Raw genomic sequence first — 23,407 nt, 5'->3', positions numbered from 1 at the left:
TAAGGTTTTGAATGAATTTTGGTTAAAAATTCATAATCTGTTGAAGGAAATTTTGAATTATAATGTAAACTATGATCCAAAATTTTTTCTGTTAAGCATGGTAATGGATAGCCAATTAGGAAAAAAAAAACCATGGTAAGCTCTTATTTTACATGTCTACAACAGCAAGATTAATATTTGCTAAATACTGGAAAAGTAAAGAGCTTCCAGAAATACAGGAAAGGCTAAACAGACTACTTGACTTTGTAGAGATGGATAAAGTAATCTATATAGTAAACGGTTTTGACTGGGAGGAGGGAAAAAAAAGTTGGGATCTCCTGCTAGTTTATCTGAAAAAAAATGGAGTAGAGTTTAAAATTTAGACCTCTAAATCAAATCCATTTACAAAGATGCTGGAAACCTCAGCTGTCTATTTATATATTACATTTACCAAAGGATGTAGATCCTGATACGGTTAAAATAATCTGTGTTTATGCATTTAATTTTTCGTAGAGAATTTTCAATATAAACTGTTAAAAGAATGATATATCATTAAATGCATTTCAAGAAGTTTCGGAATGACGGTGGACTAGATGTTTGTAAATAAGAGCAGCATAGACTCATGTAATTTTTTCTTGCTTATTATTTCTTTTGTTTGTCCATTTTGTATGTTCCTTGATATATGTATTTTTTATCTTCAATAAACTTTATTAAAAAAAAGATGCATAGGCCCTAACTAAATGTTACATGCAAATTCATGTAAAGAAACCTGAAAATCTCTTTACAAGAGAGAATCACTTTTTGGGTGGGAGTGATTTAAAACTCAGGAGCGCTATATGGAATTGTTCTGGTCCCTTTCCCCCCTAGACATCTTTTTACTCTAATAGCTCTTGTCACCCATTTTTCTTCCCAGTGGATTTATTTTTGTTTGCAAATTAAACTATTGATGTAAGTTTACCTTCGCAAATATAGAAGGCCTAGGGTGAAAATCAGGGAAATTTGAAAAGAGGACCAGCAAATTGAACTGCCATTATCTCTGCTTCTTATGCAGTCTTAAGACTGTAGTCATATACAGTATATGCTTAACAGGGAGAAAGAATTACTGTACACAGTTAATTCAGGATTATTTCTAAAACAGTGTTTCCTCTTCAATAAAACCTGTTGGTGCTGCATTCTTTATCAAGCTAGTATTATAAAGCAATTTTTTTTAGAGTACTATGTAAAATAAACATTGAAATTGTATTTTTCACATTCAGAAAGAGATCAGAGACCATAAAGGAGGCAATTTCCCCAATTCTGAAAAAACCTTCTCTTGACCCCTCCTCTTTGTCTAGCTATCACCTGATTTCTCTTCTCCCCTTTCTTTCCAAGGTTTTGGAACGGTTTGTTTATTCGCGCTGTCTTGAGTTTCTTGAAGCCAACTCCATCCTTGATCCCTTTCAGTCTGGTTTCCACCCAAGGCATTCCACAGAGACAGCTCTCACTAAGATCTCGAATGACCTTTTACAGGCCAAGGCTAATGGCCTCTACTCTGTTCTCATCCTTCTCGATTTGTCCGCAGCCTTTGACACTGTTGATCACTGTCTTCTAGTGGATATACTTTCTGACCTTGGGTTCTCAGACTCTGTTCTTGACTGGTTTAGATCTTACTTGTCTGGCAGATCTTTTGCAGTAGTTGCAGGGGGTCAGACTTCTTCTCCTGTTCCCTTATCTGTTGGAGTTCCCCAGGGCTCTGTTCTGGGTCCCCTTCTGTTTTCTCTCTACACACTGTCCTTAGGAAAACTCATTAGCTCTCTTGGCTTTTCCTACCATCTGTACGCCGATGACACCCAGTTGTATCTTTCCGCCCCTGACCTTTCTCCAAGGCTTGAACAGCAAGTCTCATCTTGCCTCACAGCTGTCTCGCAGTGGATGCGCCATCGGCGTTTGAAGCTCAACATGTCCAAGATGGAGCTTCTTGTCTTTCCTCCTAAGCCCACCCTTCAACACTCCTTTTCTGTCTCTGTGGACAGCATTTCTATTCAATCAGTCCAGTAAGCCAGCAGTCTTGGTTTTATCTTTGACTCTTCTCTGTCGTGTATCCCTCAGATCCAGACCACAGCCAAGGCTTGTAGATTCTTTTTGTACAATATTGCCAAAATCCGACCATATCTCTCTGCCTCTACTGCCAACATCCTGGTCCATGCCCTAGTGATCTCACGACTTGATTACTGTAACGTCCTTCTGGCTGGGCTTCCTCTTTCTCACCTCCGTCCTTTAATATCTGTTCAGCGTTCAGCTGCATGCATTATCACTTCCACCCACCGCTCTGACCACATCTCTCCTGTGTTGGCATCCCTTCACTGGCTCCCCCTCCCTTTCCGCATTCAGTATAAGCTCCTGCTGTCGACATTTAAAGCCCTCCATGGACTGGCCCCTCCCTACTTATCAGACCTTCTTTCTCCTCACCTTTCCACTCGGGCCCTCCATTCTGGTAGTCAAGGTCTGCTGTCCCAGCCCAGGATTTCCTCTGCCCCATCCCGGATTCGCCCCTTTTCACTCACTGCTCCTCACTCCTGGAACCTTCTTCCCCCACAAGCAAGAGCCATCACTTCTTTAACTAGCTTCAAAACGGAGTTGAAAACCATCCTGTTCAGAGAAGCGTTCCCAGGCATTGCATAATTGTCGCTTACCATCTGATGTTCTTTTAGTGCCTGTTTATCAAACCATTTCCTGTATTGCTATGTATTGTATTTGTATTATCCTACCTGAGAGTATATATTTTCCCTGGATGAAGATTAACCTTCCATATTGAAGCCAAGCCCTCCCTCCCGTCCATCTGCCTTGGTCCAGGCCTCGGAGGTAGAGAGGAACTGCTGGACCTCTTACCCTCTCCCTCCACCACTCCTTTCTCCTTCTGTGTCATGTCTTTTTAGATTGTAAGCCCGAGGGCAGGGAACCGTCTAACTAAAAAGATTGCATGTACAGCGCTGTGTAAATTTACAGCGCTTCATAAATAAAGGTTAATAATAATAATAATAATAATGTCTATCAATGTGACAGTAAAAAGTAATTTTGAATTTCTTTAATTTATGAGTTTGAATAAATGAAAGTTCCCAATTGGATCCAGACTAATCAGCACTTAGGTCCTAATGAAAGCAATAGGTAAGTTAGGCCCCATACAAACAGGCCAAAATAAAGCTGCTTCAGGTCACTTTGGAGGTATGCTGTTTAAATGATGTATGCGTCCAAAGAGGCCGGAAGCCACACCAAAGCCACGCGCCAGTCCTAAGGACTGGAGTATGGCTTTGGTGCAACTTCTGGCTCTTGGGACGCATGCATCATTTAAACAGCATAACTCCAAAGTGACCTGAAGCAGCTTTATTTTGGCCTGTCTGTACGGGCCCTTAGTTATGATTTTAGTCCCATTAATTTCACTGGAAATTAAGTGCAGCCAATTCAGTCTGGCTTTTGCCCAGTAACATTTAGCATATAGAAATTGTACATATGTACTTGGCATCAAAGGTATTAATTTCATAAAACTTTAAACTAAAATGCTTATGCATTTCATAGTGTCATATATACACTCAAAGAATACAAACTGTAAATAGAAATAACCCTCAATTTATGCAGTATGCTTTTAAATGAAGAATGCATAGTCTTATATTTTCTGACGATGAGAGGCAGTCAGAATGTGGCATTATTTATATTTGTTATTTTTCACAGGCTGTGGTAAATGAACTCTCTAATAGTGACAAACAGCTTTTTGAAGTTAAGAACGAAAATATCTCAAAAAGTATACATCTTTATGTGACTCAGACAGTTTCGCATTGCATTTAGAAAACTGAATGCGTAATGAAAGGTAACTGAGACATAAACTGTAAAGTAATAACTTTTGACGATAATGCAATATGATTGTAGCTGTGCAAGTACTTGCACCGAGTAATATAACATTAATAAAAAGCATTTGTTGAAAAAAAATAGTACTAGAATTGTAGGTTTTTTAAAAACATCATAAAGTGAACAAAGATAAATGCTAAATTCTTCATCCTGATCTTATCCGTGCTACCTCAGAAGTACAATTTGTTTAAATTAGAATTATACCCAATTGTGCATGGGATAGCAGCTCTGATTGTACTTGTTTTATATTTAAGCAGTTTGAGGAAAAAATCTTAATTATGATTTGGGTATTCTGAATATATTCCAATCGCTTTTCAAAAACTAAAGATATGATGCAGGTAGAGCTAGATCTCAGATCAAACCTCACTGATTTGTTGAAGTCTTATTGATTTCAGTGAAAGAATTAACATATTTTGAAGCTCTCCTATTGAAATCTGTGGTGCTTATAAATGTTTTACCTCTTGGATTACAGCTATCAAAGGATATGTCAACTATAATTTCAAATAAATACATTGCAACGATGATGCTTCAAAATAATATTTGGGTTAAAAGTCTGTTTATACTCTTTGAAAAGTAAAACATTACGTATTAACTTTAGAAACTACTTTAACTTTTTAATATTTTTACGAGCTTTGGCTGGCATACCAGCTACCTCTTTCCCTTGAAGACAGACCTGGCTGTAGTCATTCCTGCTTCTAGGGCTCTGATCCACACAGTTTCCAGGCTAACTAAGGCTTTGAGGTCTGTTAAAGTGAAATGAAGTCACAGATGCACCAAAACAATGGTTTATTGATTACATGATCATATTAAGTGGGATGCAGCAATAAAACCTTAGATAAAGGCAACTTCATCTGATCAAAGTAGTCCTGCTGTTTACCAGAGTCCCATGATGAACAGACCAGTTTCCTGGGCTGGAGTATGGCCAATTCACTCCCTTAGGGCAAAACCAAAGAATCTGATTTTTCCTGATTGATCAATATTCTTTCTTTCCTTCTCTGGTAAGGATTGACACATTCTAAGGCAAAAAAAAAAAAAAAAAAAAAAAAGGGGGGGGTCACTCCATTCTAACAAAGGAAGATCCAAAAGCAACAACTAGTTTATTGGGCCAGCTTCAAAGCATTCAATATATTATGCAAATTTTCAAAGATTTAGTGGCTTCTTCATCAGGCCAAGTTGTTAAAAATTACAGATGAGACAAATGGTGATGATGGGCCTACATTCTGTCTGAGATGTCAGGATGGTACTGAAGGATTTCAGTGCAGGCAGAAGCTGCTCCCCTTATTGGCCATGTGAAGATTAGGAATAAAGAGCAATAAAAGTCAAGTAATAAAATTTCAACTCCATTAGCAACTGAAAATTAACTTCTCTTGAGATTCAGTTGTCCCCGTCCTGTGTGAAGCTAGCTGCTCCTTTCTTAGTCAAAGAACATTAAATTTGTCAAAGAGCCTCTGTACTGTTATATCTGGAAAAATGTGTAGGTGCTGTATAGGTGAAACTTGCCCAGTTGTAATGCCAGATCTGATGTTTAACATCTTTGCCTGCTGAAGAATCCAGTGAAGTGTCAAAAGCTTGCATAATGTATTTTTTTTTTTGCTTTGGAGTTGGCCCAATAAAGGTATTGCTGCTTGTGGATTTTGTATTTTATTTTATTTTGCTGCACAGCCAAATGGCTACCCCTGAATAAATTTACAAAGGAAGAGTTTCTCAGTCGTTCTAAGGTAGAAACATCCTTATCTACCTCTGCAGCTTGAGCTGACCTTGCACAACCTGCTAGAGAATCTACAACTAATAAAAGGTACATTGTTGTTGCTGCTGCTGCTGTTATTTTTTCTTGCTATAGGCCTTCTTCATTAATTGCCTCTTTACTATGTTATGCACCTATTCAGGATATAAAATACACGTATAAGGTGAATGTGAGAGCTGTCACTCCTTGCCAGATCTTCTGGAAATTCCAAGTTCCTCTTAGTGCTCAGAATTCCTGACTTTTCATTCAACAGGTAGGACAGACATAGAAATGTACAGCTTACAAGGCAGTAAGCTAAATACAAAGAAAACACACACACAAACACACACAGTAACAACAACTAATATGAGTATAGGATGTAACATGATACCAAATATCCAATCTAGAGGCCTTCTGAATCTGGAATACTTACGTGATTTATATTACATAACTCTGAAAAGTGTACAGAAATTTTTGCTTTTCTTTGTGGTTTCTATGACTCACAGTTGGGTCTTTTGCCTTTGCAGAGGCCCACACTAAAAGGTCTAGAACTGAGTAACTGGTGAAGACATCTTCCCTCCGTACTTGGTGCAGCACAGCAAAGCAATTCTTCCCTAATTTTCTTTTTGTTTCCTGTCAAGTTCATATCGCTAGGAAGTTCTTCTCAATGCTTCTTCACTTCTTTCGACAGTTCACCTTTCATACTCTTCTTTCTTTCCTTTTGATTCTTTCTCTGAAAAAAGTGATTCCTTTTTTCATTATTATCTTTCTATTCCTTTTTGTAAGTTCAGTGAAGGGGCATTTGTTTCCTTTTAAAAAAGAGTTTCACCTATGGAAGCAATATTTCCACGCACGGCAATGTTATTATACTGCACTGGCGAAAGGACTGAGAGGCAAAGCGATACACACACACACACACACACACACACAGACACACACCAGCCTTGCAAAGCAACCGAGGCTTTTCCCCAGGGCTGGGGAGTGGTAGTAAGGAGTAAAGGAGTAAGAGGTTTTTACAGGATTAGGAGTAGGAGTAACATTAAGAAGAAATAATCTTACTCTGGAATAGGACAAGGAATAATCCCCAAATCACCACTACACTCCAGTCCTATTTCCAATTCTGACACACGCAAACATACACAAGCACACACAATAACAACAGCTAATATTAATATAGGATGTAACATGATACCAAGTATCCAATCTAGAGTTCTTCTGAATCTGGAATAATTATGTGATTTATATTAAATAACTCTGAAAAGTGTACAGAAATTTTTGCTTTTTGGTTTCTAGACTTTTCAGTGTAGGGCTCTGCACAGGCAAAAGACCCAACTGCCTGAGTCATAGAAACCATGAAGAAAAGCAAACATTTTTGTACACTTTTCAGTGTTATTTAATATAAATCACATAAAAATGGAGGAGGGCAAACTATGGCCCAGTACAGACAGGCCTATAGGGCGCCCTTGTCACGTGCTAGGGGTTGGCCGTGGGCGCACTGCCCATATGTGTCTCACCCCTAGCATGTGACGAGGGCGTCAAAATGGCGGTGCCCTGTACACACAGGTGCCGCCATTTTGACATGATGGACACTTAGTGTCTGCACGTCGCGCCCCCTTTTGATGTCGTGAGTGTGCCATTGGCGCGCTGCGGTGTCACAAGAACGCCACAGAAAGAAACCGCCTTTTGCTGCATGAGGAAGCTGTGCAGTTTGTCCGCTGAAGCTTCCTCGTGCAGCAAAACAAGGCGCCGGCAGACCGCCCTTTTTGGGCGCCATTGTCCCCATCTTCAAAAAAGGGGAAAAAGAGGATCACAACAATTATTGCCCCGTTAGTACCAGGAAAGATTCTAGAATCTATGAACATTTAGAAGGGAATGCCATATTCACAAAAGAAACAAGTCATGCCAGACTAATCTGATTTCTTTTTTTGATAAAATTACCAGCTTAGTAGATGAAAGGTATGTTGTGGATATAGTATATCTTGATTTCAATAAGGCCTTTGATAAGGCCCCCATGTGATTTGTGCAAACAGCTAGTAAAATGAGTGAGCTAGACAATGCAGCTGTTAGGTGAATTTGTAATTCATTGACTGGCTGAACCCAAAAGGTGCTCAGCAATATGGCTCTTCTTCATCTTGGAGAGATGTGACCAGTGGAGTGCTCCAGGGTTCTGTCCTGGGCCCAATGCTATTTAACATCTTTATCAATGACTTGGATGAAACAATGGAGGGATTGCTTATCAAATTTTCAGATGAAACCAAATTAGGAGGAGTAGCTAATACCCCAGAGGAGAGGGTCAAAATTACCTTAATAATAATAATAATAATAAATTTTATTTATATCTCCCGCTTCTCCCTTCGGATCGAAGGGATAGAAAGCTGAGCCAAAACTAACAAAATTGTTTTTTACAGGCAGAAATGTAAGGTACTGTACTCAGGCAGAAAAAAATAAAATGAATGGATATAGGATGGGGGACACCTGGCTTAACAACACTGCATATGAAAGAGATCTAGGAGTCTTAGTAGACCACAAGTTGAACATGAGTCAGCAGTGTGATGTGGCAGCTAAAAAGGCCAATGTGATTCTAGGCTGCATCAATATAAGTTTGTGTCTAGGGAGCTATACACACAGGCCCTAAGAGATAATAATAATAATAATTTGTTTTATTTATATACCGCTATTCCAAAGATCATAGCGGTGAACAGCAAGTAAGCTAATTAGCAAGTAAGCTAATTTGCCCCCAACAGTCTGGGTACTCATTTTAGCGACCTCGGAAGGATGCAAGCCTGAGTCGAGCTTGGGCCCTTTTGCTGGTCTTGAACTCGCAACCTTGTGGTTTTGAGTTAATGGCTGCAGTACAGGCATTTAACCACTGCGCCACCAGGGATGGCACGACCCCGCCCTTTTCCTAGCCAGATTGGGGCTGTGGCAACTGCTGTGGCCCTGATCTGGCCTTTCCAGAGCACAAAAAGCAGCCGCAAAAAGCAACTCCTTTTTGCCCCCTGGAAAGTTCACGATAGCCACAGCTATATGGCGCTCCTTTGGTGCTGCGTTGTGTGGATGTCATGGCACCCTAGGGGACAGAGTCGGGCTGTGTGTCATGTGGACGTGATGCCTGACTCCGCCTCCAGGCCGACTTTGATGGCCAATCTGAAGAGTCCCTAGGTCAAGGGAAGTAATGGTGCCACTGTTCTGCTTTGGTCAGCCCTCACCTGGAATATTGTGTCCAGTTCTGGGCACCACAGTTCAAAAAGGATGTTGACAAGCTGGAGCATGTCCAAAGGAGGGCGACTAAAATGGTGAAGGGTTTGGAAACCATGTTCTGTGAGAAACAACTAAGGGAGCTGGGTATGTTTAACCTGGAGAAGAGATGGTTAAGATATGATAGCCTATTTAAGTATTTGAAGGGGTGTCACATTAAGGATGGAGCAAGCTTGTTTTCTGCTGCTCCAGAGAATAGGGCAAAGAACAATGGATGCAAGCTACAGGAAAAGAGATTCAACCTAAAAATTAGGAAGAACCTTCTGAAATGCGAGCTGTTTGGCAGTGGAGAGTAGTGGAGTCTCCTTTGGAGGTCTTTAAACAGAAGCTGGATGATCATCTGTCAGGAATGCTTTGATTGTGAGTTCCTTCATGACAGGGGGTTGGAATGGATGGCCCTTGTAGTCTCTTCCAAATCTGTGATTCTGTGACTCATATATTTGAGCTACTTCAGGTCAGTGAAATTCTGTTATTCCTCATATCCATTTATATTTTCTGTGTATCATTTTTGCCTTCTCTGTCCTGAATAATATTTTTTTCAATCTTCCTTTATTAATCAGTTTATGAAACCATTAGGAAGCTTGTCTTTATACAGCTGAAATCGTTCAAGAATTATCTTTTAACGTACTGAATATCTGCTCATATCTGCATATCTGGTCCTCTACTTTGAGGTGTGTGTGTGTGTGTGTGTGTGTGTGTGTGTGTGTGTAGGGGGGGTTCAGAGAGACTGAAGGGCTCTACTAGTGTCCTCACCAATATCACCCTCCTGAGGTTGTTTAGCATTTGCAACAAGATGAATTGGCAAGTCCTCCTTATGTAATAACTTTGGAAGGAGGCATATTTACACAATACATATGCACACATGTATATATCTCTATATAAATAATATAAAAATGAACTTACTTGGGGATGAAGATCTATGGGAAAGAGGGAAAGGGGAAAAGGAAGGGTACTAGATTCCTGTTATAATTTATGAAACTTCTTCTCTTTGCATCAGCATATACTGTAGCTGTTTTTAAAACGTATAAAACACTTTGTCCAAAGTAACAACCCATTAATAAAGCTCTATGTAAATTTACTAGATGGAAAAATTATCTGGATATACAGAGTGTACACCAACAAAAGGTCTTCCTTCTGGGATTGTTTGATGGCAGACTGAGAATGAGCTATGACAGATTTCCCCCACATCCCTAGTAGGTTTGGGCAACTTTAAAAGGGGGCATGTTGTGGACCACATCTCCTGATGAAACCAGAAATGAATGACAATCTAGTTTTCCTCCAAAACTAGTAAAACCTAACATAAAGCAAATTAGTATTGTGATTCGCCTTATTTGGAAGATGAATTGCTGTTCCTGAAGTGTTCTCGGAGGGCAGTTCTCCACTTCCAAAAACATTTTTGCGATAGTTGGCAATGGAACAACATAAATACCATCTCTGCGTGGAAGGGTACAGTTCAGGGAAAGAGCACACTTTGTAAGCAGAAGGTTGAAATCACAGTATCTACAAGTAAGGCTAGGAAAAAATCTTGTGTGAAATCCCTAAAGGTCAGTAAAGTTGACAAGAGTGCACTTGCTGGACTAGTTTGGTATAAAGCAGCATTATGTGTTCCTGAAAGTCTCCTGCTCTGTATTTTGTTCAGTGCCAGCGGTTTTGCTCTTCGTTCTTCCATCAATGTAGCTGTGATATGGTGGATGGGATGAGGGACAGGGCCTTTCCAGATGTGCTGATATTTTGAAAGATCTTTTCTGAAGAGGTTTTCCTGGATGCTTTTAAATTTTTGTTTTGCCTTTTCCAGCAAGCTCTTTTGACCAAATTTTATCCCCTCATGTCGAGAGATGGACAACTATTATTCTACTGTTTGCTTTTGTGGCATTAGTTTTTTTTTTTGTTTCTATTTAATTGATGTTTTGATTGTTTTACTTTTAAAAGGCTTACAGAGAATTTAATTGCTTTGCATTTTAGTTTGGAAAGCAAAGTAACACTAAAAATACATTAAAATATTTTGTTTCTCTCATTAGCATCTAATCTGTGCAGTTTGCTCTGTTGTAGGTTAACAGTGGCTATAAACCCTTTTGTATTTTCTTTTTATGTAAATTTCAGGTATGCTATCCCTCCAGAACATGGAAAGCGACTTGAGCGACTAGCTCAAGGTAAGGTGGTTTTCAAAAAATACTTTCATATATCAAAGATATACAATTCAAAGGTGTCTTATTTTTAGGGGGGAAACATCTAACTGTTGTGGATGCCATTTGAGCTGCCTGTAAGAATGTTGTATCTAAACTATATTGTGATTTTGAAAAATTGTTGATATCCTTATTTTTATGTTATATTTTGATTTTTGCCTAAATACAGAATTAATAATAAGATTGTGTGTCTATATGCGCCTTCAAGCCACCTGTCAACATATGGTGACCCCATGGATTTCATAAGGTTTTCTTAGACAATAAATAGTCAGAGGTGATTTTTCTGGTTCCTTCCTCTGAAATACAGCCTATAGCCCCTGGTATTTGTTAGCATGCTCATGTCAAAGTACTAACCAGGGCTGACCCTGTTTAGCTTCCAAGATGAGACGAGATCTGGTGTCTATAGATTTAGAAAATTGAAAAAGCAGCACGTCTATTTGACAGTTGTGTTTAAGATGAGTCTAGTTTCCTGTGTTCATATTTGTTATATAGGGTGGGTAGTGTGGTTTTAATGTTTGTAATTTCATACTGTTTTTAGATGAGATTTTAACTGTTTCTTTGTAATATGTTTTTAGAATTTTATTTGTGAACTGCCTTGGATCTCCTCCGGGGAGAAAAGCGGGATATAAATCAAATAAACAAACAACAAACAAACAAACAATAATGCCTGTGTGTAGAAGATGCAGGTAGAAATCATCATGTTGCAGTTTTAGAGGAAAATTACATTTTGGTCAAAAGCTAATGCCATAGCTGCAGATTTTCAAATGTACATTGGGACTCTTCCTAGCTCTTCCCCCCCCCCCCCCAACTGCTTCAGAGTGTCTAGCCCTATTCGTACTCTCTAAACAGTTAACCTATATGCATGATCAAAGCAAGAAGGGCTTTGTACCCATCATTTTTGCACTCTTCTCATGGGAAGTGATAGTGCAGATAAGAGAGCCTCTACTACATGAGGATGGGCTATGCATATTCCAGAATCCTGAAATATCTGGGTTTCTGTTTGTTAGGAGAAGCTTCACATGAATTTTTAAAAGATCCTCCTCGCCCACCTGATTTTTCAGGATTCTGGAGTGTGTAGAGTGTCCACATGCCACATGTAGGTAAAGGTATCCCCTTTAACATGGTTGTCAAGTCATGTCTGACTGTAGGGGGTGGTGCTCAGCTCTGTTACTAAACTGAAGAGCCAGTGTTGTGAAAGACTACTCTGTAGTCACATTGCCAGCATGATTGCATAGAGCTCTGTTATCTTCCCATTGAAGTGGTACCTATTTATCTACTTGCACTTTTACATGCTTTTGAACTGCTAGGTTGGCATAAGCTGGGACTATTGATGGGAGCTCATTCCATCACACAGCACTTGGGTCTCAAACTGCTGACCTGCCAATCTTGCAGAGTCAGAGTCTGCATCTTAACTGCTGAGCCACTGTGTCCCTTATGCCACATGTAGAGGAGGTACTTACTTTGAGATTACCTCTCTCTGTGGGAAGAGAAAGGAAATGGTGTGTGTGCGCGCGCGCATGTGTGTGCTATCCTCCTTCCTCTGCTCATACCTTTATTTTAAAAATTTTTAAATGTTCCAGTAGGCTTCTCTCAACCCTGCGAACCAGATTTTAAGGGAGAAGTGGGGGAAGGATTGTTTTACTCTTTCAGGAGGAAGCACAGTTGCTAGTGGATAAAGGATGAGATGAATGGAAGATCTTAATTATTTCCTTGCTAGCCATTTCATCAGAAACCACCCTATTCATTGCTTTTGTTCCCAGTACCTTGATTACCTCACAAGCATAGATCAATTGTGCCTACATTTTATGATAATTCATAGGTGGGAAATCATGCTTGTTTGCACTCATATACATAGGAGTGCACTGACTTACATGCACTGATCAAATGTGACGCAGATGGCCATGAGTGGAAATGATGAAAGGAGAAGGCATTCTTAAGATAAAAACATATAGCTGAAATATCTTGGGATAATTCATTTGTTTCTTAAAAGATAAGCAGAGAATATGGCCATGTCATTACTGCATCATTCTCACTACTTCAGTCCTGCAGTCATGAACTTGGAGTATTTAAATTGTAAGCTGCACAAAGGTAGATGCAGCTTCATTATGAAAGATTAATTATTGCAACTTTGGTTCAGAGAGCCTCTTTGCATATGGACAGTGGGTTTTTTTCCCTTAGAAAATCAGTATCTTGTTTAGACACTTGAAAGATTTATGAAATAGCACCCAACACTGAGCACTGGAGTTTCTGTGCTCAGTCGCTATCTGTGTCATTTTCTGTACCCCTACAGTGTGATTGTAAAAGTGCAGAAATTATGCTAGATGTACTAGCATAACCTGTAGTACTGATGTTCATTTTCAGTGAGCAGTGTGTAGGCCTGATTAGTATAGTAGAACATAACAGTGGTTATGGTAATCCAGAAATGTGTAGGTAAAATCCTTGATATTCACATTGTTTCTTTCATCTTTCATTTAATTTTGTGGCGAAGGTGGAGGCAATTCCCTCTTTTATTACTGGGAGAATTTAGGACATAGTGTATGTGGTTTCAATGGTGTACTATTCATTGTCCATAAAGGTGACAATGGAAATTTTAAAACAAGCTGTTTTAAAATGATGGAAATGTCACGACAGCCTCACAGCTACAATTTGCATAATCAGCAAAGGTTAATAAACTTGCAGAGTGAATAGATTTCAGGCTTAATTACATATTTATATTAAAAGTGTTGCACAGAGTTGCAGCATCTAAAAAAAAGATGTGAGATGCAGGAAGGCTGGTCCTGCTTACCAGATGCCTCCTGAATTAATTGAATTTTCCTAAATAATTAAGATGCTAAAATAATGCAGTAAATGTGGTGAAGCATTGCAGGTTATCTAGGTCAAGTCAGTACTTGATACATAAAATTAAAGGAAGGCTAGGATTTTTTCCATTATCTTGTCTGTCCATCATAATTATCACATTGCCTTTTATGCATGAATGCTTTCATCTTTGGAATCCATTGAAAACTTGATTGACTATGGCACCTACAAATATTTTATCTGAAAGATATTAGACTTGCATCCAATAAAGGCAGCAGTTTGATTTTGCCCTTCAGGTGCTTTCTCATTTATGTGGTTCTTTCAATTTTATGTCGACACAAATGTAATAAAAATCTCAAGTGAGCTGTTATTGCAATTTTGAAACTAGTAATGTTTCTTACTAATATTACAGAATTCTTAGGGTGTTCAAATACTTGACTGGAAAATATAGAGAAAGATGGAAGTAAGAGAGAGATTTTGGTGGTATATTTTACATTCATCAGAATAGCTTAAAAAGAGATGGCTCATTAAGATGTCCAGTTATAGTCAGCAAAGTTGGAGTTGAAACAAATTTAATGAATGAGTACTATGTGAAATGGTTAGAAAAAATCACTTAAATTTGTAGAGAGCTTGCTCCATGCAGAGCTTTTTATTTTATTTGTATAAAGATATGTGTTTGTTTAGGTATCTTTAAAATTATACACATTACCACTGTATTTGCTGTTTTGCGGGACTTATCTTATTAGTATTGTAGCTCTGGGTATATGGGTTCTTTAGGAATAAGATGAATAGAAATCCATATTATGTACACATACACACATGCAGCATATATATAATGTGGCAAGGTGACAATCTGATATAGCTTTAAGCTCAATGAAATGAGCAATCTTAAATTTGTGTTAGATTGTGGCTTATGGATATTTACTACAATTTTTTTAACATGGGGGCTTAGTGGAGGTTCTGTTTCACTATTTTAGAGTGCAGCAGTATATTTGCTTCCCAGCTTCAGCTGCCTGCAGAGTGACAGAACAATTTTTCAATACCTTCAGGCTGCAATCTCCATGCATGGGTATGTGTATTCACTTGCTTCCCATTGCTTCCCATTATGTGGATTGAAGTTTTCAGACTGTTATAGTGGCTCTAGATGTTGAACTGACTCATCCAAGAAATGAAATTTCTTATGTGCCATCCATTTCTTCTTTAAATCTGTACTGATTTACTCGACAGAGGTTTCAGTTTGTTCCTAGTGCTAATTTATTTCTGTCTCTTCTATTGCCTGTTTTTGGAGGGCATGTTTTATATGCTTTAAATGAACCTTTAATAAGGTATATAGCAGAAGGAACTGAGGCTTTATAAATCATGATGGTGATTTTTATTATGTTGTAATGATTGTACTGAGGGAAATGAAATATACGTCCTGCAGCCTAGAGTTATTTATCTAAATTGTACACCAACAGTTCCTTTGGAGTGAACCATATTGGGGAAAGCTGTTTTTGATATTTTTAAGAGGTTCTTTTGATTTTTTAATTCCAAACATTAAAGAAGTGTGTGGAAAATTAATTAGCTCTGAATTTTAATAAAATTTGACACACTAATTAGCTCTCACAGGCTCCAGAGAATTTGATTGTTCTTCATTGTTCTTCCATCATTGATGTGATGACATCTTTTCTGTTATCTCAATTTACAATTTTCTTAGGAATATTCATTGCTGAGGTTGTAGAGTCAGTTACAAATGAGGATTGCTCTGTTCAGATATGATTCAAGAACAGTTCTGTGTTTCCTTTCAAGTGTAAGAACTTAAAATGTATAAAAGTCAATGAACATTTAGCATTTATGTAGCCACTGCACTGTTTAAAATAGAAAAAATGTTTATTTTATAATAGCAGAAGTGAACTTCTGGCCATTTTTGGTTTTATTTTGACATTTTTGGCAGTATTTGCAGAATTCTTGTGCAGAAAATGTGACCATGAAAGTTTCCTAACTGTGAGCTAAGAGTGCAGTGTAACCCCCAAAGGCTTGTAAGCAAGTTCTTAACAGGTTATAAGCCTAAGATTTAGGATGATTAAAAGTCCACTCAAGATCCCTGTTTTTCCTCTCAGGCTGCAGAAATTTAACTCATCCTCAGTGATGATATGTCAGGGGCTTCAAAAGGAGATGAAAGCATTTCCCAACCTTATCCCATGTTCAGGCCTCTCCCCTACTCCATTGCATTCAGATTTCAACATGGCATGGCAAATATATTCCATGGTGAGGAGACCTAGGGGAGGCAAATCTCCTTTTCACCTAGCCATTCATATGACTACGTGGTGGCAAACAAAGCTAATTCAGACTGAGGTTTATTCTTAGTCAATATGAATAAGGACAAGCATCTTGTAGAATGTGTGCAAACCATACATTTCCACTTAGAAGATAAAAGATGGAGAACAGCATGAAAAGAGCATTTCTATAGGGAACTGGGTTATTAAAATCCTGCATTTCACTATATTCTTTTGTTCTTTGCTTTGCAGTCTTTGTTCTGAAATAAGCAGGTGGAAATTCTTGTCTAACTAAACTTGGTGTGGGAGGAAATTGTTTAACATCAAGTCAGAAAACTAGTCGTGCATTTCATTATGTATATAAGTGTGTTTATATAATATATGTACATACTTTGATGTTTAAAGGTTTTTGTTGGTTTTGTCACAATGAAATGAAGGAAGTTGTAGTTTGGGCCTGTTAAATACGGAATGTGAGACAAAAATGTAGAGTACAAAAAGTGAGATGATTGCATGATATCTTGAGGGAGAGGTAGGCAAGCCAGCTCCAACAGGCCTCCGAGGGAGAGCAGATATGCTGGACTTTCCCCCTTTCCCACTGCTATTCCCTTTTGTGTCTTGTCTTTTTTAGATTGTAAGCCTGAGGGCAGGGAAATGTCAAAATGTCTAATTAACAAATTGTAAGCCTTGGCTGAAGAACAGGGTATTATTATTAATAATAATAATAATAATAATATACTATGGATTTAATGGTCAAACTAGATGAGACATTGAATCTATAGTTAGATCTCCCATTTTTTGTTGACCTTAAAAGTATACAGCTGTTAGTATGGGGTGCAACACAGGGGTTACACCTTTCCTAGTTTCCTGTTCTAAGTTGTCATCACAAGCTTCTTTTTGCTCTGTGGGGGAAGTATGCAGGTGCTTTTATACTGGCTCAATTGTTTTCTTTGTGGAGCAAATAGCAGCTTTAGGGGAAAGGTGTTAGATTAAGAAAAAATGCCAATCCAAAATAATACTGCTCTGATTGGATTTCTCCCAACCCCACGCCATTTTAGAGATGTAAATCTTCCTTAATTTTCTTCTTGAAGGAAGTAAATTTGTTTCTGGACCCAATTCAAAGTGCTAGGGGAATTAAATAGCAAACCTGCTCTGAACAACTTTTGCCAAGAAAACCCCATCATAGGGCGACCATAAGTTGGTGTGGTGGTTTGAGTGTTGGACTATGACTCTGGGGGCCATGGTTTGTATCCCAGCTTGGCCATGTAAACTCACTGGGCCATGAAACTCACTGGATGACCTTGAGTAAGTCACATTCACTCAGCCTCAAAGGATGGCAATGGCAATCCCCCTGTGAAGAAACTTGCCAAGAAAACCCCATGATAATGTCGCCATAAGTTGGAAACAACTTGAATGCACACAACAACATCAACAACAAATACGATAGCTCAGCAATACTACATGTAAAAAAGACCTTGCGATTATTGTTGATCATACATTCAATATGAGCCAGCAGTGTGAGGCTTGAGCAAACAGCGAACAAGGTGAATTTTATTTTAGTATGTCCAAGTTGAGGGAAGTAATAGTCTGACTATGTTCTGCACTGCTGAGGTGACATCTGGAGTACTGGGTTCAGTTCTGGATGCCTCATTTTAAGGACATAGACAAGTTGATCCAGAGAAGGGCAACAAGGATGATGAGAAGTATAGAGAACAAAACATATGCGGGGAGGTAGAAGGAATTGGGCATGTTCACCTTGGTAAAGAGAAGACTGAGGGGTGGTATGATTGCCCTCTTTAAATGCTTCAAGGGCTGTCACAGAGAGGAAGGGGCAGGCCTGTTCTCTGTTGCCCCAGAGAGTAGGACCTGGTATAATGGTTTGACGTTACAAGATGATAGATTTTGATTGAACATTAAAAGGAAGTTCTTGACAGTAAGAGTGGCTCAGCAGTGGAACCAATTGGCTAGAGAGATGGTGGAATCTCTGGATGTCCTAAAAAAGAGTCTGGGCAGCTACCTACTGGGGATGCTTTAGCTCAGTGATTTCCAAGCTTTGGTCCTCAAGGTGTTTTGGATTTTAGAATTCCTGATTGCTGGTCAAGCTGTCTGGAGCTTCTGGGAGTTGAAGTCTAAAACACCTGGAGGACCAAAGTTCGGAAATCACTACTTTAGCTGGAGATCCTGCACTGAACAGGAGGTTGGACTCAATGGCCCATTAAGCCACTTACAACTCTGTGCTTCTGTTATTCTGTGTGTGATGCATTTAATGGGGCACATTTCTACTCAGCTGATGATTAAGAAATAGGTGGTGCAAGAGAATGCAGAGTGCCAAAAGTGCAGGAGCCGAAGCAATAAGCTGTATCCGATAATAAAACAGTCAGGAGTCAGGAGCCATAAATCAAAGCAGAGGAGTAGGAAGATAAGACGTTGAGCAAGTCACACTCTCTTAGGAGTTTATCGCATGGACTTTTCACCTGACTGCACTCTAACGGGATGCAGCCAGGATGCAGGCGGGAATTATCGCATTTAATTCACATGTAATTTTGCTGGGCAAGCACATCCCGGCCGCATCCTGGGTCTCAGGCACACTCAGCAAGCCTCTTTTCAAAGCCAGGAGTTTTCAACTTTGAAAAGCGGGCCCCAGGATGCAGTTGGCCTGTATTCGGCTGGTGAAATTAAATGCAAATTAAGTGTGATAATTCTGGCCTGCATCATGCATCCCAGGTGCATCTTGTTAGGGTGCAGTTAACTTAAAAGTCCATGGGATAAACTCCTTAGCCTAAGAGGATGGCAATGGCAACCCACTCTGAAGAAACTTGCCATGAAAACCCTGTGATTAAGATTGCCATAAGTCTAAAACGACTTGGAAGAACATAGCAACAACAACTACAGTAACAACAAAGCAAGATATCAGTCAGGAAACAGTCTAGGGTCTTAAATCACAGGGTGGTCATATATCTTAGTAGATGCTGACTAAGAAAGCAACCAAGTTTTTCCATTAGAGCAGATGCCTGGGCTGTCCAGGTGGCAATTCAGTTGGAAAAGGGAGGAGGAGCCTCCATCCCCAACAACCGTTTCCTGAAAAGGGTGTGTGGAGGGGTGGAAGCTCCTCTCCCCTTTGCTGGCCAGATCACTGCCTGGGAAAGGCAGCAATCTGGATGGGAAAGGGGCAGGGAGCCAGTTGAAGGGATAGGAGAGGGGAAAAAAGAAGCACAAGCTTCTGCTCCTCATCTCCCATCTACCTATCCCTTTAACTGGTTTCTGGGGGGGGGGGGAGGAATTATACATGGTTTTTCCACATTCGTGGGGGGTCTTGTTCCCCTAATCCCTGTGAATGTGGAGGGCCAAATGTGTAACATTATCTGAAAGGTAGCTATGTTACTAGAATCACAATGTGAAAGAGTTATCTCCATAACATTCTATTTATTGATTTATAATGTCAGAGTGGTTCATGGATAATTTATTTCCTTGGCCCTTGCATATTTTGTGAGTTTGTCCCCATTATTAATCAGGCCACACCCAATAATCCAGCCCCTTATGCAAAGGAATATTTTGGTTTTCATCTGTGAAACACTGGAGAGTTCAGAATTTCTAAGAAAAAAAGTACTGGTGTTGCACATATTTTCTGCTTCAAATATTCACAGAAGATTAGCTTTCAAAGTATCTTTCTTGCATTGTGTATTGTGTTTTTTCCTTTGCTGAGATGATATAGGGCATAATTTTCCAGGGTCATTGTAAATATACATTCTAAACTGATATGCTGGGCTTAAAATACTGTGCATTACCTTACTCCAGTGGTTTTCCAATTTAAATTAACTTATGACCAGTCATCACATTTGTTCAGGCCCTGATTACAAATCCATAAAGAAGGAGATTTAAATAGACTCTTCTTTCTTCATTGATTTTAATTTAAAATTTAATTTATTTAATGCAGCACAAACCTACAGATTTTTAAAAAGAGTGATGAGTTCATTCGATATATGTGGCTAATGGATAGGCTTTCCCTTATTCTTGCATTTGAAAATACCAATCTTTAATGGTGTCTTTCCTAAAATAAATAGTACTGTCTAGGCAAGTGAAGTATGGTTTGGCATACTTTTGCTGTATGAACCTTTTGCAATTAATGGTTTGGTTGTCTGAAGTGCAGGTATGGTAAGGCTGCATTTAAATGTTTAGAATTGTGGTTCATCAGTTGAAATGACAATTAGTGGTGAATAATAGGCATTATGGCCTAAGTATCCTAAAGACACTAGATCCCACCTGATCTTGGAAGCTAAGCAGTGTCAGCCCTGGTTAGTAGTTGGATGGGGACTGCCAATGAATAGTAGGTGCTGTAGGCTATATTTCAGAGGAAGGAACTAGTGAAACCAACTCTGAGTATTCCTTGCCAAAGAAAACCCTACAAAATTCATGGGGTCATCATAGATTAACAGGTGACTTGAAGGCAAATAAGCATGCTCATTGAGCGTAGCATTGCAACTGAATGCCTTAATATAGGTATGCTATTCTGTGGTAATCAATGACTTTGCATGTTTCATGTACGCTTTAAGTGTAAAAGACTGGTGATGCGAGGGTCTGAAAAGCAGGACCTTTTGAATCTCTCTTGTTTCATTTACCCAGTTGTCTTAGGAGTTCAAAGTTGAGGAAACTGCTTCAAAGATCATGTAGACTCAGTGTTGTTCACAAATCCAATATGACACAACCATTTTCAGAGAAAGAAGACCTGCTGTATGATTCCACATTTGAAGCTTTGGGTTCAAATTCCTTATATACAGTAAAGAATTGGAATGTATAACTCTACTATAGCACCAGTTACCCAGGCCACCAGAGGGTATTTCTGGATGCTTTTCTCCCATACTAGAGATCAAGGCATCTACACATGGTCTTGCTCCTTCTAATTCTGGTTTATTATGTAGAGGGTTGGTTAAGTTATATAAATGCTTGACAGAAATACAGTTGTCATTCTGGATTTGCTGACCTCCTGTTTGTGGTTTTGAATTTCTGTGGACGGGAAGCCAGGAGGGACAAAATGGCACGTGTGCGAGAGCGTGAAGCCATTAAAAACAATGGGGCTCCAATATTTGCGGTTTTTTCCTGATCTGCGGGGGTGGGTGGATCTGGAATGGATCCTAGATGAATCAGAAGGGACAACAGTGCATGTTTTATATGACACAGGACTGCACTGTAAAAATGGCATTCCCGTGTTAAATTCTCTCCTTCACAACTGTAGCATCACATAACCCATGTCAGAGTATAATGCGTTTCCCTAAATCATGCCATGCTGCATCATTGGTGGTTGAGGGATGCCGCAGGGAAATGCACAACTTGTTGACATCATGATACTGATTAAATGCTATAACACATTATGAGGAAGATTCAGTTTTTTGTTTAGCAAATCCATGTGTCATGTAACAAGACATTCTAACTTGGGGCTTTGTTAGAATGTTTGCCTTGATTAAGGGCTGCTTAGGTGATAAAGAGTCTAGCCTCTGTCTTCTATCTGGCTTGGCTTCCTAGATCCCTATTTGCTGACCTGTGCAGGACTTTGCTTCCGGTTGAGTCCCAATGAAATTTTCTTTCATAGACTATCAGGATACTATTCAGAACTGCAGGTGTCCTTGTGATGTTGTTTTATTGTGAGGCCTCTGAGACCACTAGGCTTTGGAATGCAGAATCAATATCAGTTCATAAAACATGGGTAAGAATGCAAACTAACAGGATCTTTTCTGTAGCTATTGGAGTCCCTCCCCCATCCCCAAATGGTAGGAAAATGGAAATTTCTACACCTAGATGTCTGCAAGAGCAATTATTTTGTATGTAAGCAAAGCTCAGCCCCTGCCCTAAACCTTGTTTTTCAAAATAAAGACAAAACAATGTTTAAAAGGTTTTTTTTTTACAATGCTGCTTGTACTTTTGATACTCCCATTTTTCTTTTGGTGCTGATGCCACCCATGATGGATCCTAACATGTGAACACTGGCCTTAGAGCTCCCAGAGCATGCTAACTTCTATTATAAAAAGTCATGATTTTTATCAGAGGCTTCAGCAGCAGCGTACATCGGGAATATCTCCTCCTTGTTTACCTGCTCTAGCCTTGCTAACAGATTATTTCTGCTATTGAGAACAATACTGATTGTCTCTGTGACATGACCAAGAGATGCTCCATACACAGTACTTTGTGTGTGAAGTATTCCTAATGCTGTATTTATAATAACTCAGCAAGCAGGCTGAACAAAGTGCCTTTCCCCCCCTCAGTTATAGCATTTGTCTTTACCATTGTAAACTACTTTTAACCATCAAATAGATAGGGATTGAATATAAGGGACAGTGTACAAGGCAGCACTCCAGGAGTGTGGAACGTTTTAAGGATTTTTTATGTGCCAAACAGAAGACATAGATTCTGCATCATTCTACTATTGTTTTGTGGAATCTTCTGTGTTCTCTCAATATCGGCTGCATATATTACACAAACACTGTCATGCCATTTTGGACAAAATCTTTTATAGAAACTGGAACATTGGGTTCTGATATTCCTTTCACTAGTGAAAGACAGCCTAGATATGCTCAGGGTTCTTTTGCCCTTTTGTTCTTGTTGGAAGGTTTTAGTTACTTTTGGAGAATAATTCTGCAGATGCTTAGAGGGGGTTAGACGGCAAGCTTCATAATGGGGAACTTTATTAAAATAATAATTTCCCCAATGTATTTTGATATAAATTTTTCTCAGGACACAGAGGTTAGGAGCACAAGACCCCCATGAATGTGGAAAAACTGCAAATAAAAAAGCACTATTTTTTTTAACATGAGAGAGCACCTCTCTCAGAATCTCTAGGTCCTCCAGGGCAACTCAGCGGTCAGTGTGAAGCAGAGTTGTACCGGACGACCTAGAGATTCCTAGAGACAACATATTAATAAAATCCACAAGTATCAAATCTGCAAAAGTTAAAGATGCAAATGTGGAGGGCCGACTGTAGATTGTTGAGCTTTTCTAGTAAGACACCAATAAATCAATGAATAGAATTATTGTTCCATTGAAGGAGTTTTCTGCCACAATCTGGTGAGAGATTTCCTGTTTTTAAAAATTCCCTACACTTTTCAGTACCATTTGTGGTTTGTCTGCATACCTTTTAAAGTACTATATTTTAAAAATTTGGTGCTGCCCTCTTTCCATGAACAAAAATGTGGTGATATTATACATGTCACAGGTACTGTATATACACAAGTATAAGTCAATCTCATGTATAAGTTGTAGTCAGGTTTTGGGACCAAAATTAAGGAATTTAATGTGACCCATGGATAAGTCAAGGGTAAAACTCAGGGAGACAGTGGGCTGGGAAAGAG

At 39.1% G+C, this 23,407-nt stretch overlaps 1 protein-coding gene across 3 annotated transcripts in view; it reads left to right on the top strand.

The window, feature by feature from the left end:
* The window catches only part of KDM4C (lysine demethylase 4C), a 284,733-nt gene that overhangs the window by 44,590 nt on the left and 216,736 nt on the right, over window positions 1–23,407 (top strand). For all 3 annotated transcript variants that reach the window (XM_089489843.1, XM_089489834.1, XM_089489853.1), the window contains exon 7: window positions 10,940–10,989. In XM_089489843.1, the coding sequence (XP_089345969.1) occupies window positions 10,940–10,989 (50 nt within the window). The remainder of the gene's footprint in view (window positions 1–10,939; window positions 10,990–23,407) is intronic.

Source organism: Sceloporus occidentalis, unplaced genomic scaffold (genome assembly GCF_023333645.1).
Source record: "Sceloporus occidentalis isolate IW3139 unplaced genomic scaffold, rSceOcc1.0.p SCAF_1, whole genome shotgun sequence".
Classification (NCBI taxonomy): domain Eukaryota; kingdom Metazoa; phylum Chordata; class Lepidosauria; order Squamata; family Phrynosomatidae; genus Sceloporus; species Sceloporus occidentalis.
Note: the sequence above shows the minus strand (reverse complement) of the source record. Positions and strands in the feature narration are given on the sequence as shown.